A 17,349-nucleotide genomic window follows, 5' to 3' on the forward strand; every position below is an offset into this window, starting at 1 on the left:
CCTTGCGGTTACGCTGAAGAGTGATAATCATATCTGCATGTCGAGCAGGAGGAACGCAGCCAAGGATAAAGCAAGCCTGTACTGGCTCAGACACAGGCATGCGCATACACTTGACCCCTAAACTCTGCTATTTTATACATGCATTATTCAGGCGGCAAGAGGACGTTGCCAAGTTCATAAAAGTTCAGCCATGTACAGTTACAGTTTCACAGAGAGTCACTGATACAACAGTGTTGCATTATGTGAACAAAGGTGGAAATTAGATGTGGGAAAAGTTATTTTGCAGGATACTTTGAGGAATAGGGAGGCCTTTCAAGTTATCATTTATTTAAATGGATGTTGTCTCAATCATTCCAAAACATTTATTTCTCACAGTTCTCATGGTGCTCACTAAATTGTTATGCCATGGCCAACGTCCACCATCTTGCTGCTTGTAGCTGCTGTAATGTCAATTTGTGCCTCAAGATAAAATTATTTGCGGTTTAGTTTTTTATTCATTATGGTTTGAATTACCACAATGTATTTGGTTCCAAAAACAAGTATTACATTTTCATCCATTTTCAATGTTTTGAGTGAAACAGATGGTTTTCGGAACTAGCGATGTAACCACTTTTCCCCAAACCAGATTCAGATTACTTCCTATGAGTTTGATGGTGTTTTCTTTCTTTCTGTTTTGCTTAGGCAAGCATTAGTCATGGATCTGTCATCCTTTTGTGGTCTGCTTCAACCAATCAAGCGTACAGTAGGAATCTGAGACACAGGAAAGACCCCCCTTTCAACTACTCTGAGCATAAATTGTTTTTGGCCGTGGTACGAGGCTTTTAATGCCAGTTACAGAAAGATGCATCTTCGTTATTCATATGAATTCACATACCGGTTTGTCGCTAATTAAGAAAGTGGACATGTATAATGCATTATTAGATGTTATAAGCATGTACAGTGCGAACATTTATAATGTCTTATAAGGCTTATATTATGTAGCAATTCAAAATTATTTAGTCAGTACAAGACATTGAAAGGGGGTCATACATGTTTATGACAAGTATTACAATGCATTATAACCACATAATGCATTATATCCGTTAGCTTGAAGTTGTGTTAACAGCTGGTCTATTCTTTAACAAACACAGCTAGTAAAGTAGTTTTTCTCCACATTTAAATATGTAAAATTCATCTGGAGAAATACTCAAATGCACTTACAATGCCCTTGGAGGCATGTCAAGTGCATACTAGTGTGATTTCCTGTAGTTTTGCATGTAACTTACAATGTGGTGAATGACACAGAGGAACGTCCATATATCTGAAACAGCCCTTCCAGCTCATTCATCAGTGCCAACACTACCACCAATGAAAGAAATGGGATTGGTTGCCAAAGGATTGTGGTTTTTCGTTAATCTTTTAGTCTTTTCAGTTTCATGTGAACGATCTCCAATTGCTGACCGTATAAAAGATATGGCATCTTGCATTTCAAAGGGCCACACTGGAAAATCTTACCCTGAGAACACAATATCTCAAATGTGAAAAGTGTTGGTGTACAGATTTGTTCAGTATAATCAGCTTAAAATGGGGACCAGAGTTAAAATTGTGTTTAACCAAGAAACCATGCAGATTCAGCACTTCAGTATGGGAGATTAGGTCACAAGGAAGAGCTTGAGCGAACTAAAGAGAAACAGAATTGATGCCACACAAACTGAAGCATATCTACTTTAAGTACCTCAGTGACAATGAATAATAGCCCACTTGACAATTGTAGAGCAACAAACATGGCATTTTATTAAAAAAAGGAAACAAAACAAAAACGTTGACTAAAAGTAACAGCACCTTTACAAAAAGAAAGCACAATACATACGTTTACATTATTTGCAAGAGTTGAGTCTGCTCGAGTGTAACAATAGTTTCTATTAACGGACACGTCAGTCAGTCATCCATCTGCATCGTCCATCAAGAGGGATACGAGTGCATCAGAGCAGTATTACAGTTTGAGCTCACTTGGATGGTGAGTCCGTAGAAACAACAAAGGCTACATTTCATACTGATCCATACACTCTGCCCATGGCACCTGTCATTTACCACCTCATCTCATCAGAAATGAGTAGCGGCTTGAACCACTACAGGGGCTTGGATTGGGATTCATCAATAGAAATGGATAAGGCTCCTTCAACAAAAGTCTCTGTTCCTGGATCAAATGTAATTCTAATTAATGGAGTTCGGTATGTGACAATGGTCCTGGATCTGTGTCCAGAGGACATGACAGCCAAGCATAGAGTTAGTTAACATTATGGGGGCTGTAAGAAGGGACCAGTGGAATGTCTATTGTTGAGTTTGTGTGTGTGTGTCAGAGGGCCCATTGGGGCTGACCGTTAGTTGACCAGAGGCTCTGTAGTAGTTTATTGCTGCTTCGCTCTACCAGGCAGGGGCAGTGTTGGCAAGTCGTCTCATGCGCCTGAAAGGAAAACACATGGAATAGATTATTATGTGGCCGATGGCAGATAGGCTGGATGAATACAGTAGAGAATATTCTTAGATGGGGAATCTGATGATTCAGGCTTTCATACTTTTCTGACCAGATACCCTATTCCAAATTATAAAGTGGTTTTGCTCAGATCAGTTTTCAATGGTCTGACTGGTGCAGACCAAAAACAATGTCTGATTTTGAGGCAAAACCATCTCGCGGTCTCTCCTCAACCTTCCGGTTACTGGTCTGTCTCTCTAACCTCTGGCCAGCCCACTTTCTTTAATGATCGCTTCCTAGAGGACAGGGTGAGTTCTAATAAGTTCCACCACAATGCTCCATCGCCCATTAAAAGGAATATTACACACATTAGTCCCCAGTTAATACAATCCACCTAAATTGTGCACGTCAGCAGTCAAGTTTTCAAATTAGAGAGCAGTACAGAGCAAAAACTCATGATGATGTGTGTTCTATCTTGAAAACGTAATTGATGACATACAAAATTATTTGCACTAATGAACAAAAAAATGGACAATTTAAGCCATTCTACAACAGTGGACATAGAGACTAGGAGAGGGCACTAGTCGTAGAGTAAGGCTCTATCTCAATGTCTTTCTGTGATTCCTCAACTCCTTCTCAACTGTAGAAGGTCCAAGGTCCCTCCCCTCGAATCTTCTTCTCCAATGGGTTTTGAGAAGTAGGCAAGGAGAGAGGATGCGAGGAATCGAAAAGGAAAGATGAATTGAGAAAGAACCCAGGTTTTGAATGGCAGGCCATCTCTCTCTATTACCTGGTGTTCCTGTCCTGGTCCCTGATCTTCTTCTCCATCTCTGCGTCCGTCAGGGTCTCCAGTAGGGGGCACCACGTGTCGGCGTCACCTGTGTTGCGGATAGCGATCTCCACTGTAGGCAGGGGATTCTCACTGCAGGAAATTACATCAGAGCGACAGGAAGTCAAAGACGCAAACGAGGAAGAGAGCGCCCAGGATGGGACATGCTGCGGTCATGGTGTGTTGAAGAAGTGGGAGAGCAAATAAGAGGCAAACATTTTTGTCGCTCTTGTGGGTTAGTCCCATTTTGATGAGGAATAGACACACCCTTGATACAAAGGGACAAACATTTGACTTATTGGAACTTAAAGTTTTCCAAAAATGTCTACCATGTATTTTTTTCAAGCCCAAGATGCCATGTAAAAGTAGGAAAGTAAAGCACTGATTCACCACTAGCACACTTAGCCAAAGTCATAAAGCATCCATCAATCAAAAGAGAGTACTGCAAAGTCAAGTCAACGGACGAGAGAGAGCGAAAGAGATATAAAGTGTAAATGTACTCAGCTTCCCAGGGCAGACCGTGTCAAGAGAACGTGGGTGGGTGGCAGAGGGTTAAGCTTGGGGGAAGAGGGGGGGGGTAGGTCAAGTAATTCAAAAGCATATTGACCTGAAATCAGACCTATAAGGGACAGACAAGTGGGGGGAGAGAGAGTAGAAAAGAGAATTAATTTGCAATGCAAAACAAAACAAGCCATGATGATGATTATGATGTTAGCAAAACTCCTCATTTCCCATTTACACACAATCAATGGCTTGAAATGACTCGGAAAGCATTGGCATCAGGGTTGGGCTCAAAACCGAAACCAATGGAATGTCAATTGTTTACTAATACTAAAGAAAAGAAAAAATCTGACATTTCTAAATTTGTTAATGTGCTATTTCAGTACATTTCATGAAATGACCAATAGTGAAATTGAATTGAGCCCAACACTGATTGATAAGCAGGGCCCAAATGATCCAAACGTCCCAAATGAACCGAGCCAAGCTGGTGAGACAAACCATGCAAGGCAGAGTGGGGGGAGGAGCATATACACAAACAATATGGCTGTATGTCTGTGTCACTGGCCGGGGGGAAATCTGTACTGCGTTAAGATATTTCAATATGTAAAACGAATGCCATTACACACTAAAGGAACTGTTTCAGGGTTCAGTTTGCTGGAGAGTACTATTTGAACAGATGAGGGGTAGCGAGGTTTTTGTTTTGGTGGAAAAACACATGGTATTTGTGCTTGTGAATAATGGATGTAGGTGTGTGTGTGTTTGTGTACTCAGTGATGTAAACAGGACGCAGGCAGTCTGTATGTGTTTGAAATCTAAATCCACTTTGTGAGTCATAGGCAAGCAGCCAACTGCTACACCCCTCCACACACACAAACGCCTTAACTTGACCTCACTCCATGTTCATGTCACTGTGAGATACAGTTAATCTTAAAGAACACAGAACATAGTAACATTAGGTGAACTAAATGTGTTCTGGCCTTATTCCAGCAATGTTCCACGATGCAGGCGACCTCAAATCTTGAGTATTTAAGACATCTATTCTACAGGACAGAATGAGGCACTGGGGAATGCTGCGTCTAGGCTGAAAAATGTGTGGGTGTTGCAACAAATACTTTCCAAGCAAATATGTGTGCAGGTATTTCTACCTCAACTTTCAATTTCATCAGTACTCTGGGCAATGCATTGGACATTAATTTGTCTGACCGAGCATGAGTGTGTGAAGGTTCTTGTCTGTGCGGGTGTCCTGTGTTGTTCTTGTGTGTGTGTGTGTGTGTGTGTGTGTGTGTGTTACCTGAAGGCGTACGTCCTCTGGTGCCAGCTGAGCTGGCCGCGGATGCTATAGGCGATGGTGGTGACAAACTCTCCTCCCAGGCCCAGCTCGGAGCACAGCTTGAGGGCAAACGTCTCCGGAGAGTTTTCCCTCTCCGACATGTCCCACTCAAACTGGTCCACCAGGGAGATGTTCCCCACGTGGATATTCAGCTGAGTCACACACAACAAACAGTTTAAGTGATACAGTATGTATACGAGTGATGTTGTGACAAACAGGGGTCTCAAACTGGCGGCACTTGGGCCAGATGCAGACACTTGATTTTACTATTGAGATACAGCCCTTGATCTTTGCAGCAGTGAAGTCTTTGTCTTTGTGTGTGTGTGTGAGACAGACTGACTGACAGACAGACTGTGTGTGTGTGTAGGGCCCTATAAAATCCACGTTGCGGTAAACGCGGACGGAATCACGGAATCCAGACATTAAAACGGAATTTAACAATATTCAAAAATGCATTGAACTTAGTAGGAAATCAACTAAATGTATTCAACTTATTAGAAAATTCATTCATTTGCCCAAGTTAAATCATAAGACATGAACAAAATGCATCAGTGATTTGTATTTTCCTGCAACTTTCTGAAAGGGCACAGTAATGCCCGTCTGTGTGTGTTGTGTGGTGCTCGTATGTCTGGTCTACACTCTGTGTAGCCGTTAGCGATAATGCTAATGATAACCATCTGCTGGTAGATGGAAAGGCTTTCCCAAAAACCTTCTCAATTTTTCACTACAAAGTAGCCTATGCCTACCTGGCAGAATGATTAGAGCCCGACTGATAAATCGGTTATCGGCCAATATTAGCCTTTCACAGAAATATTTGTATTAGTCTTTATTACACAGATAAAAGCGCCAATATTAAATACATAGAATCAACAAATACGTCTGCTCATTTGTGTTAAACATTTTTACATTTCAATGGTTGCCTGAAGAGGGCGCTTGACGAGCTGCTCATTGAACATCATTCAATCCTAGGTCACAATTTGAGAGAGAGCAGGCATGGTGGTTTGAGGGTGAGTAGCATGCCACAACCAGCATATTTGAATAAATAAATAATCAAAAGTACACTTCCCCAAGCAAGCAGCCCTGTCCTCATCATATTCGCACTTAGTTATAGGTCCTGAACAGTTATTCTGAAAAGTAATTTCTCTCTCATGGCTACCAGGAAGTTTGAAAAGAGACTGAGTGGGCGGGGAGCTTATATTCATGAACTCGCCTTGACTGACAGCTCTTTGAAGAGCCTACAGTGCATTCGGAAAGTATTCAGACCCCTTGACTTCTTCCACATTTTGTTACGTTACAGCCTTATTCTAAAATTGATTAAATACATTTTTTCCCTCATCAATCTACACACAATACCCCATAATGACAATGCGAAAACAGGTTTAGAAATACCTTATTTACCCTTTGCTATGAGACTCGAAATTGAGCTCAGGTGCATCCTGTTTTCATTGATCATCCTTGAGATGTTTCTACAACTTGATTGGAGTCCACCTGTGGTAAATGCAATTGATTGGATATGATTTGGAAAGGAACACACCTGTCTATATAAAGGTCCCACAGTTGACAGTGAATGTCAGAGCAAAAACCAAGCCACGAGGTCGAAGGAATTGTCCGTAGAGCTCCGAGACAGGATTTTGTCGAGGCACAGATCTGGGGAAGGTCCCCAAGAACACAGTGGCCTCCATCATTCTTAAATGGAAGAAGTTTGGAACCACCAAGACTCTTCCTAGAGCTGGCCGCCCGGCCAAACTGAGCAATCGGGGGAGAAGGGCCTTGGTCAGGGAGGTGACCAAGAACACGATGGTCACTCTGACAGAGCTCTAGAGTTCCTCTGTGGAGATGGGAGAACCTTCCAGAAGGTCAACCATCTCTGCAGCACTCCACCAAGCAGGCCTTTATGGTAGAGTGGCCAGACAGAAGCCACTCCTCAGTAAAGGGCACAACAGCTGGCTTGGAGTTTGCCAAAAGGCACTTAAAAGGATTCAGACCATGAGAAACAAGATTCTCTGGTCTGATGAAACCAAGATTGAACTCTTTGGCCTGAATGCCAAGCGTCACGTCTGGAGGAAACCTGGCACCATCCCTATGGTGAAGCATGGTGGTGGCAGCATCATGCTGTGGGGATGTTTTTCATCAGCAGGGACTGGGAGACTAGTCAGGATTGAGGGAAAGAAGAACGGAGCAAAGTACAGAGATATCATTGATGAAACCCTGCTCCAGAGCACTCAGGACCTCAAACTGGGGCAAAGGTTCACCTTCCAACAGGACAACGACCCTAAGCACACAGCCAAGACAACGCAGGAGTGGCTTCGGGACAAGTCCCTGAATGTTCTTGAGTGGCCCAGCCAGAGCCAGGACTTGAACCCGATTTAACATATCTGGAAAGACCTGAAAATAGCTGTGCAGCGACGCTCCCCATCCAACCTGACAGAGCTTGAGAGGATCTGCAGAGAAGAATGGGAGAAACTCCCCAAATACAGGTGTGCCAAGCTTGTAGCATCATACCCAAGACTTGAGGCTGTAATCGCTGCCAAAGGGTCTTCAGCAAAGTACTGAGTAAAGGGTCTGAATACTTATGTAAATGTAAACTGCCCCCAGTCCGCCTGGCCTTGCTGCTATTCCAGTTTCAACTGTTCTGCCTGCGGCTACGAAACCCCTACCTGTCCCAGACCTGCTGTTTTCAACTCTAAATGATCGGCTATGAAAAGCCAACTGAGAGACCTGAGCCCTAGGACCATACGTCGGGACTACCGGCCGTGGTGACTCCTTGCTATCCCCAGTCCGCCTGGCCTTGCTGCTATTCCAGTTTAAACTGTTCTGCCTGCGGTTATGGAACCCCTACCTGTCCCAGACCTGCTGTTTTAAACTCTAATGATCGGCTATGAAAAGCCAACTGAGATTTATTCCTGATTATTATTTGACCATGCTTGTCACTTATGAACATTTTTGAACATCTTGGCATGGTTCTGTTATAATCTCCACCCGGCACAGCCAGAAGAGGACTGGCCACCCCTCATAGCCTGGTTCCTCTCTAGGTTTCTTCCTAGGTTTTGCCTTTCTAGGGAGTTTTTCCTAGCCACCGTGCTTCTACACCTGCATTACTAGCTGTTTGGGGTTTTAGGCTGGGTTTCTGTACAGCACTTCGAGATATTAGCTGATGTAAGAAGGGCTATATAAAATAAAATTGATTGATTGATTGATTGATATTTCTGTATTTTATGTTTAATACATTTGCACACATTTCTAAAAACCTGTTTTGCTTTGTCATTATGGGGTATTGTGTGTAGATTGATGAGGGGGGGGAAAACAATTGAATCCATTTTAGAATTAGGCTGTAATGTGGAAAAGGTCAAGGGGTCTGAATACTTTCTGAACGCAACTTGGATGCAGTGAGGAGTTTTGCAGTAAAATCATCAAGCAAATTTGGTGATACACAAAGCAACTCAAACATTGAAATTTCATCGATCATTTATATATATATATATAATTGTTTTCTACATCTCCCATTTGGCATGTCTCTCGTGATGCGGTTCACAGCTGCACTGACGGATGTGTTGACTTGACAACTGCGTCAGAGTTTAACGACCACCCCCCCCACCCCCACCCCCCTTTTGTTCCATGCTGGCTGAAGACCTAGCTAGCCGGTAACCAGATACAGATGAAAGGGGAAACATAAGTATCTTTGCCATAGATAAATAGGGTAAACTTTATTATATTTGCCGACACCCTACAGTCCAATTTTGGTACCAGTAGAGTAGCTATCTAGCTATATAAACCACGCCCCTCTGCAAACACGCCTTCTCCGATGTTGGTTACAAGGCGCTGGTACTTATTTAAATTAGGTAAGAGAATATCATGTTACCATTGGTGTATCAAAATGAGAGTTAAGGTGATGTCACTTTGTCCCCTTAATAATGAATCCAAGTGTTTGACATGGTGGAGGAGACGAGTAACTATGATCAAACTTTATCAACGTAGAAGCAACATTCATTCTTCATACTTTGGTCATCATACTTTGATCTGGTTTCCTTCAAATATCATCCAATTTCATGAAAAACATGATTAGGTAGCTTAGCTAGCTCGCAATCTGTGATACTTATGTGCCAACACTGGATTGGCACCAAAGTGAACACTCGTCATTGATACAAAAATAACACTGTTACTGTATGGACCTATTTTGTTAGCTGGTGGGCTTATTTAGTTAGTTGTTTTCCCAAATATGCAATCTGCAAAAAGCAAGACAGTTGGCGCAGATCTATCATTCAGGCCATGTGCTTGCATTAAATGATGAGATAAGTAGCTAACTTTAGCTAGCTAGCTAAATTAGAATGTGTGATTAAAACCAGTGCGGCAAGATATGCCTGCATAAACGTTTTCAGTCATCAGCGCATGACATTTGCAGTTGAAATTTATAGCCAATACCTTTCGAATTACAATGTAATGTACATATGGTTTCTGTAAGGAAACATTGTCGTAATGAACAGCTAGCTTGCGCTTGATATAACGTACTCTCACTGCGAGGTTGCCATAAAGTGTTTGCTTACATGACCTTTGACTGTTGTAAACACTGTAGTAAATCTACTCAAGACAAATGCTGATACCTAGTTACGAACAGCAGGTTACTGCATTTCAATGCTTATTTGTGAACAGTGCCATTTCAGATTGACTTTGAGACAAAGTTTAATTCTCTCAGCCAGCCACCCCTAGCAAACACTTTTGCATACTTCTTATGCACTGCCACAGATAGGGCCAACTTCAAAATGTGTCTAAGAAGATAAAATATATTTTAACATATTTTACTGTCGTATTTATAGAGGCTATACAGTGAGGGAAAAAAGTATTTGATCCCCTGCTGATTTTGTACGTTTGCCAACTGACAAAGAAATGATCAGTCTATAATTTTTATGGTAGGTTTATTTGAACAGTGAGAGACAGAATAACAACAAAAAAATCCAGAAAAAATAATTGTCAAAAATGTTATAAATGGATTTGCATTTTAATGGAGGGAAATAAGTATTTGACCCCCTCTCAACCAGAAAGATTTCTGGCTCCCAGTTGTCTTTTATACAGGTAACGAGCTGAGATTAGGAGCACACTCTTAAAGGGAGTGCTCCTAATCTCAGCTTGTTACCTGTATAAAAGACACCTGTCCACAGAAGCAATCAATCAGATTCCAAACTCTCCACCATGACCAAGACCAAAGAGCTCTCCAAGGATGTCAGGGACAAGATTGTAGACCTACACAAGGCTGGAATGGGCTACAAGACCATCGCCAAGCAGCTTGGTGAGAAGGTGACAACAGTTGGTGCGATTATTCGCAAATGGAAGAAACACAAAATAACTGTCAATCTCCCTCGGCCTGGGGCTCCATGCAAGATCTCACCTCGTGGAGTTGCAATGATCATGAGAACGGTGAGGAATCAGCCCAGAACTACACGGGAGGATCTTGTCAATGATCTCAAGGCAGCTGGGACCATAGTCACCAAGAAAACAATTGGTAACACACTACGCCGTGAAGGACTGAAATCATGCAGCGCCCGCAAGGTCCCCCTGCTCAAGAAAGCACATATACAGGCCCGTATGAAGTTTGCCAATGAACATCTGAATGATTCAGAGGAGAACTGGGTGAAAGTGTTGTGGTCAGATGAGACCAAAATCGAGGTCTTTGGCATCAACTCAACTCGCCGTGTTTGGAGGAGGTGGAATGCTGCCTATGACCAAGGACACCATCAAACATGGAGGTGGAAACATTATGCTAAGGGAGTGTTTTTTTGCTAAGGGGATAGGACAACTTCACCGCATCAAAGGGACAATGGACGGGGCCATGTACCGTCAACTCTCGGGTGAGAACCTCCTTCCCTCAGCCAGGGCATTGAAAATGGGTCGTGGATGGGTATTCCAGCATGACAATGACCCAAAACACACGGCCAAGGCAACAAAGGAGAGGCTCAAGAAGAAGCACATTAAGGTCCTGGAGTGGCCTAGCCAGTCTCCAGACCTTAATCCCATAGAAAATCTGTGGAGGGAGCTGAAGGTTTGAGTTGCCAAAAGTCAGCCTCGAAACCTTAATGACTTGGAGAAGATCTGCAAAGAGGAGTGGGACAAAATCCCTCCTGAGATGTGTGCAAACCTGGTGGCCAACTACAAGAAATGTCTGACCTCTGTGATTGCCAACAAGGGTTTTGCCACCAAGTACTAAGTCATGTTTTGCAGAGGGGTCAAATACTTATTTCCCTCATTAAAATGCGAATCAATTTATAACATTTTTGACATGCGTTTTTCTGGATTTTTGTTGTTGTTATTCTGTCTCTCACTGTTCAAATAAACCTACCATTAAAATGATAGACTGATCATGTCTTTGTCAGTGGGCAAATGTACAAAATCAGCAGGGGATCAAATACTTTTTTCCCTCAGTGTAGTTGCTTTTTGTTGGATATCCTGTAAACCACAAATAAAATGTTCTTAAATAAATGATAGAAAAAATATTTTTTTAAGAAATCATCAGAGTATCTGGTAATACTTTGTAGCACAATTGGTGTAAAAAATAATATATGTTTTTCATTCCACCTCTAACAAACAATATATCGGTAGATATAACGGTAATCGGTGACTTTTGCTTCCCTAAAATCTGTATTAGACCCAAAAATCTCATATCGGTTCGGCTCTAAGAGTGATATCATGATTATTTGCATCAATCCAGTGCCGATTTGTTTTTGCAAACTCTGCAATCACATGAGCGCAGTCTCTGGCTGGTGGCACTTGCATTAAAGGGTAACTACACCATTTTTTTCAGAGACCTCAAAAGTGGCTTTGTGAAGTGGTTTAAGCATTGTTGTGGACTAAGAACAAACTTTTGTTGTTTTTCTATTTAAAAAATGTATGATTTTGAGAGCGAAAACCAGAAAAAAACGGAAACCTGTAAAAACAAAAACGGAATCAGGCAAAAAAAACTAAAAACAAATTGTATAGGGCCCTAGTGTGTGTACCCACCTTGATGATGACCCTCTGGTCGGTCTGCTCGTCCAGGATGCTGTCTGTGGGGTAGGACTCTATCTGCTGGCGGATGGCTGAGGCAATGGCCGGGACAAAGGCCAGGGGGTTCAGGTCCAGGTCGTCACACAGGATCTCTGCAAACATCTCCGGGGTCATCAGCTTCTCTGAAGGAGAGGATGGTGGGAGAGTCTCATTAGTCTAAAGAGGCTTCCTATGTGTATGTTCATGCATCTTCAGATCAGTGCACATAAAAAAAGAGGAGGCAAGGATAGGAAGGAAGCCACTTTAGATTAATGAAATGCATTCAGTGTGGCTTTTGAGGCCGTTTCTGTTACAGGCAAACAATTCTACAGCCTTTTAGGTTGTTTTCAGAATAACACCCTTAACTGGACTTTGTTGCTCCAAAGCAGTCTTCCACCCGGGGGATGGAGAGTGGAGCAGTACCGTTCATGTTCCAGGTGAACGCATCTCTGAGCTTCTGCCCGTCAATCTCCATGTCCAGACGGATGGGAACTAGCACCTCGGCCTGAGACGCGTTCTCGTGGATCACCGCCGGGTCGTGGTCGTCAAAGCTTCGCAGAGGGAAGAAGAGGGGGAAGACAAGGCGTTAGATTACGCTACAATCTACGAAACGTTAGTACGTCATTTGTTGGCATCCTACAGAGTTATTGTAGACACCTTTAAAGACATTTATCATGAATAACAGGCTCTAAAATCTACCGCTAATTTAGCTTTTACTCGCCTGCAGCAGGTCATTGCTAGCAAAAGATTAATCCAAACAACGTCATTGTACACGGGTGGCCATATCTGATACACCATTGGGAATGTATGATGAATTGATGCTTATCACATGGGAATTATGTGTGTCTCTCTCTGTCAGCATTCTACTAGCCTGGTGGTCTAGTCTGTTTGTACTTGCGCCAACTCCTTTCTGTGTTTGTTCATTTGTCATGCTAACCCTATGTATGTCTTGACAACGACAGAAGAGTTGGCTCCACACATAAAGAAATGGCCAGGGTAGTAGTCTACACATTCTTAGTAAATTATTTTTAGTTCTGTGTTGGACCCCAGGAATATTAGCCGATGTCATGACATCAGTTAATTGGGATGCTAATAAAATTAAAATTCAACAATGGCAAATTCTACTGTCCCGACAAATTGGGTGGACTGTGAAAGATTCATAGATCTGTCTACTCTACTGGTTTATAGGGTATTTTCTGGTCTAGATGTCTATCAACATTAACATTCAGAGTGCAGCTTGCACAACATGCGCTGTTCAGCAGATCACATCTGCGTCAGAGAAAGGAGAGATGTTCACTAGAGAAGCCACAAGATGGGTCTCGCCAAAACCACAGCAAAATAAGCAATGCTTTGAGACATACATGCTTACGTTGTGTGTTTTCAAGGTCTTGAAAAAAAGATGTTATTTCTAGCATTGTAGAGGCCTTTTGGAGACATTGTGTCAACAACCTAGCTGGGAAAGTGATACTAGGTCCAACATTTTTTAAGGATTCAAAACCCACAGAAAAGTGTTAGACCTCCGAAGTAAACAAGTGTTGTTTATTACCCCACCCTGTTGCCTTAGCAACTTAGGCTATACGATGTGAAAAAGCATCACTGTTTATTCACCCACAGTTTACATCACTCTTTGTTTGTTCAAATAATTTAGTTATTTAGGCCTACATTTTTCACAAGTTAAGGGTGTCCTATTACAAAACTAACTTTTCTACCATCAGATAAACAAGACACTAACATAATTGAGTATGTACTTCCCTATTTATTATCTAAACCGTAGTTACAAACGCACACAGCAACTAAACAAAGATGGCCACCTTGCAATTCCAGCATGAAAACAAGCGCTACGGTCAGAGACCATGCCTGTTGAAAACATGGCAACGGCACTTAAAAGCCTCCATCTTTCAAGGTCAGCAAAAAATGCCCCTGTATAAACATATGTTTTGATAAGTTCCAGCCACACAATTAAATGCGTGTGTGATGTAGACGAGTGGGCTGTGGGAAGGGGGAGAGAGGGAGGTATGTTTTCATAGACGGTCATGTCAGGACAGGAGACAGGGCTTGCTTTCTGGAAGACCATCGGAAAAGCAGCTGATGATGAACGAGCAACTCTACCGAATGTAAAAACAAGAGGAAGGAGTCCCAGTGACCCTGGATGGCCTCTGTCTCAGACTGCATCGCCTGACCCCCAAATAGCTTGAGAGCAGGAGGGTGATATAGAGTGCGACTGAACCATCCCTTAATTTTCCCACACTCTGAAGGTTCCCCATAATGGATCGCGGCTATACAGTCATCCATTCACTGATGAGAGCCGTTGAGCAAGCAGATCTGAGATTCCTTGTGTGGCCATATCGGGACCTTGTAGCGATCAATGAGAAACAGAGTAGAAAGCCAGTCTCTCAAGAGTCAAAGGGCCATTCTAACCTGGCCTGAAAAATGCAGCAATGTCTCTCAATTTGGAAGACAAGATTCATTAAGACTATAAAACAACTTTTTGTTCTAACACAATTTTTTTTAACAAATCAAAACATAACTAAAAAGAAGAAATTGACACTTACATCTGCAAATGATGTTATGTAATTATGAACTCAAATGTATTGATGTGAAAGTTGGATTGTATTTTTGTGAAGTATATATTATTTTAAAATGTGAAAAACTTAGTTTATTAAAAAAATAAAAATAAAGGGCACATCTATATAAATGGTACACAAGCAATCAAAGTATATTTGTAGTTGTATTTATATGAATACATCCACAAACATTGGCCAATATGGAAGGGCTTTCCTCACCACAGGGGGAAGGTCCTCTTCTTGTCGCGGCCCATGCGGTTGCGGTTGATGGTGGTGGAGCAGGGAACGGCGTCCAGGTGGTGGGAGCTGTTGGGCAGCGTGGGGACCCACTGGCTGTTCCTCTTCGCCTTCTGCTCCCTGAGATGGACAGAGAAGTAGGGACTTTTGAGAATGTGGGGACATTGAAAATGCAATACTGTGACCAATGAAACCCATTTGGGTTTGTTCACACGCCAAGGTGCCTGTAGGTAGCTTGAAAAGGCACAATTTGGTAATAGTCGATATTGTCATGCACTAGCTGTTACGCAGGACTCGTATGTAATGGTCCCGTTTGGCTCAGTTGGTAGAGCATGGTGCTTGCAACTCCAGGGTTGTGGATTCCATTCCCAAGGGGGACAAGTACAAAAAGTATGAAAATGTATGCACTCACTACTGTAAATTGCTCTGGATAAGAGCGTCTGCTAAATGACTAAAATGTAAAATATGTAAATGTAGATAACAAGTAGGCATTACCTGAGGTAGGCTGGTGGCTCTGTGCTGATAGAAACAGCTTTGTACTTCTCATCGTTCCCCTCGAAGATCTCTTCACATTCGGATGCCTTCAGCAGAGTCACACTTGTGGCTAAAAGTTATGTAACCATGTGTTAATAATGTTTTGCACTAACTCACTTTACCCCTACCTAGATGTACATAGCTACCTCTATTACCTACTACCCCTGCACATCGACTCGGTACTGGTACTCCCTGTATATAATATAGTCATGTTATTTTTTACTCGTTACTGTTATTTGTCATATACCGTGTGTTTATTCCTCGTGTCACTATTTCTTTAACTCTGCATTGTTAGAAAATGACCATTAAGTGAGCAGTTCACTGTTAGGCTACACCTGTTGTTTACGAAACGCGACAAAAAAAAGGACGCTAGGATGCTACTTGCTGCCTGGGCGTATAAGTGTACGTGTGAATAACAATAAAATAAAAATGGTATAAGATGTCAAGAGCGTATCACTCACCGTGAGATGATGCTACAATTTTCTTCCTCTCCTCTACGGAGGCTAACCTCCTCGAGAGTGATGGGTACCTTTTATACAGGGAGCCCCTGAACATACGCAGGTAGTTTCCAACCTGAGAGTAAGGAAGAGAGTCAGCTATTCTGTGCTTACTAGTAGAGTATAGAGCCCAGAAACAACCCCAAGCCCCTACACTTCATGTAGCCAAGTATTGACGGAGTACGTAGCTAGCTAGCCGACGAAACTCAACGATTTACGATCGTACATCGCAGGGGGTTGAGTCGGCTTGTAGCTAGCTATTTATACAGTTGTTCACTTTAGTTAGCTAGATCTAGTTGCTGCCTAGGGATCCAAGGCATCTCATATCTCCAATAGTGTTTGACTATAGTATGGGCAGGGAGTAGCTGTCTGGAGTTGTTGAATGAACAATGTTGGGAGAGAACCACCCAGCGCACAACTCCAGACCGGACGGTCACAACAATGCCGGACTTAGCTAGCTAGCTAGCTACCTAACGTTAGCTTGATACAAAGCAGTTTGTCCATTGAATGGGTCAATTGTACTAGCTCCTACAATACAAAGTATAGCCTACACTTTAATTGCATGCAAGCTTGACAGTGCTAGCGAACTAACGTTAGTTAGCTAGACATGATTCATTCTGCAAAGCGGGATGTTAGCTAGTTTGAGCTCTAGCTAGCTAACTTGCCTAGTTAGCTGCTAACGTTAGCTTTCAGAACAGACACAACAATGCAACCGCACAGGCTGATGATGACCAAAATTCTGGCTGCCAGTACGCTGTGTTGCCAGCTAAATATTCCCGTTATTATACAGCTCATACATACCTCTGATCCAACCATGTAAAAGTCTCCATCTTGCTCTAACTGAAATTTTATCGGTTTCTGCCCAAAGGTTTTGCTTAACGCCATTTTTACAGTAGCTAGTAACTGGGCCAAAGTAGCTAACAGTAACAAAGCTCCACAGCGCATGCTCAAACTGACATGTTTAAAAGCGTCAGTTCCGCGCGTAGGCGCGATATCTTGTGAAGATAAGAAGAAGAAAAATAAAAACTGTATTTCTATGGTCAATAACCTGGCATTTGACCAGTGATAAAATGTTTGGCAAACATATTTTTTTTAAATCAATGTAGCTACCACCTCTGTGGAGAGTTGGTGGTCTAATGAAAATTGTGCATCTGTGACTGTGATTGTTTGTAGTGTCAGCGGAGTCTGTCTGATTGTCAATTTCGGACAGTAGAGTAGCCTTCTTCCTCCAGTGGTGGAAAAAGTGCCCAATTGTCATACTTGACTAAAAGTAAAGACACCTTAATAGGAAATGACTCAAGTGAAAGTCACCCAGTGAAATAGTACTTTATTAAAAGTCAAAAAGTATTTGGTTTTAAATATACTTAAGTATCAAAAGTAAATGTAATTGCAAA

At 42.3% G+C, this 17,349-nt stretch overlaps 1 protein-coding gene across 2 annotated transcripts; it reads right to left on the reverse strand.

Annotated features, from left to right (window-relative positions):
* Window positions 1-1,753: 1,753 nt before the first annotated feature.
* On the reverse strand, window positions 1,754-16,864 carry LOC311128432 (SWI/SNF-related matrix-associated actin-dependent regulator of chromatin subfamily B member 1-A). Of its 2 annotated transcripts, none has more exons than XR_014613210.1 (9): window positions 16,757-16,864; window positions 15,920-16,031; window positions 15,420-15,528; window positions 14,907-15,044; window positions 12,547-12,674; window positions 12,100-12,266; window positions 5,074-5,264; window positions 3,243-3,900; window positions 1,754-2,443 (listed from the first exon to the last, which is right to left on the reverse strand). XR_014613210.1 is itself a non-coding variant. In XM_084160566.1 (9 exons), the coding sequence occupies exons 1-9, from the start codon at window positions 16,838-16,840 to the stop codon at window positions 2,404-2,406; spliced, it is 1,101 nt and encodes a 366-aa protein (XP_084016692.1). In that variant the 5' UTR covers window positions 16,841-16,864; the 3' UTR covers window positions 1,754-2,403. The 2 variants fall into 2 exon arrangements, 1 of the variants encoding a protein (XP_084016692.1); XM_084160566.1 differs by having other exon boundaries at window positions 3,243-3,374.
* Between the last annotated feature and the right edge of the window lie 485 nt (window positions 16,865-17,349).

Source organism: Coregonus lavaretus (genome assembly GCF_964263955.1).
Source record: "Coregonus lavaretus genome assembly, chromosome: 4".
Classification (NCBI taxonomy): Eukaryota; Metazoa; Chordata; class Actinopteri; order Salmoniformes; family Salmonidae; genus Coregonus; species Coregonus lavaretus.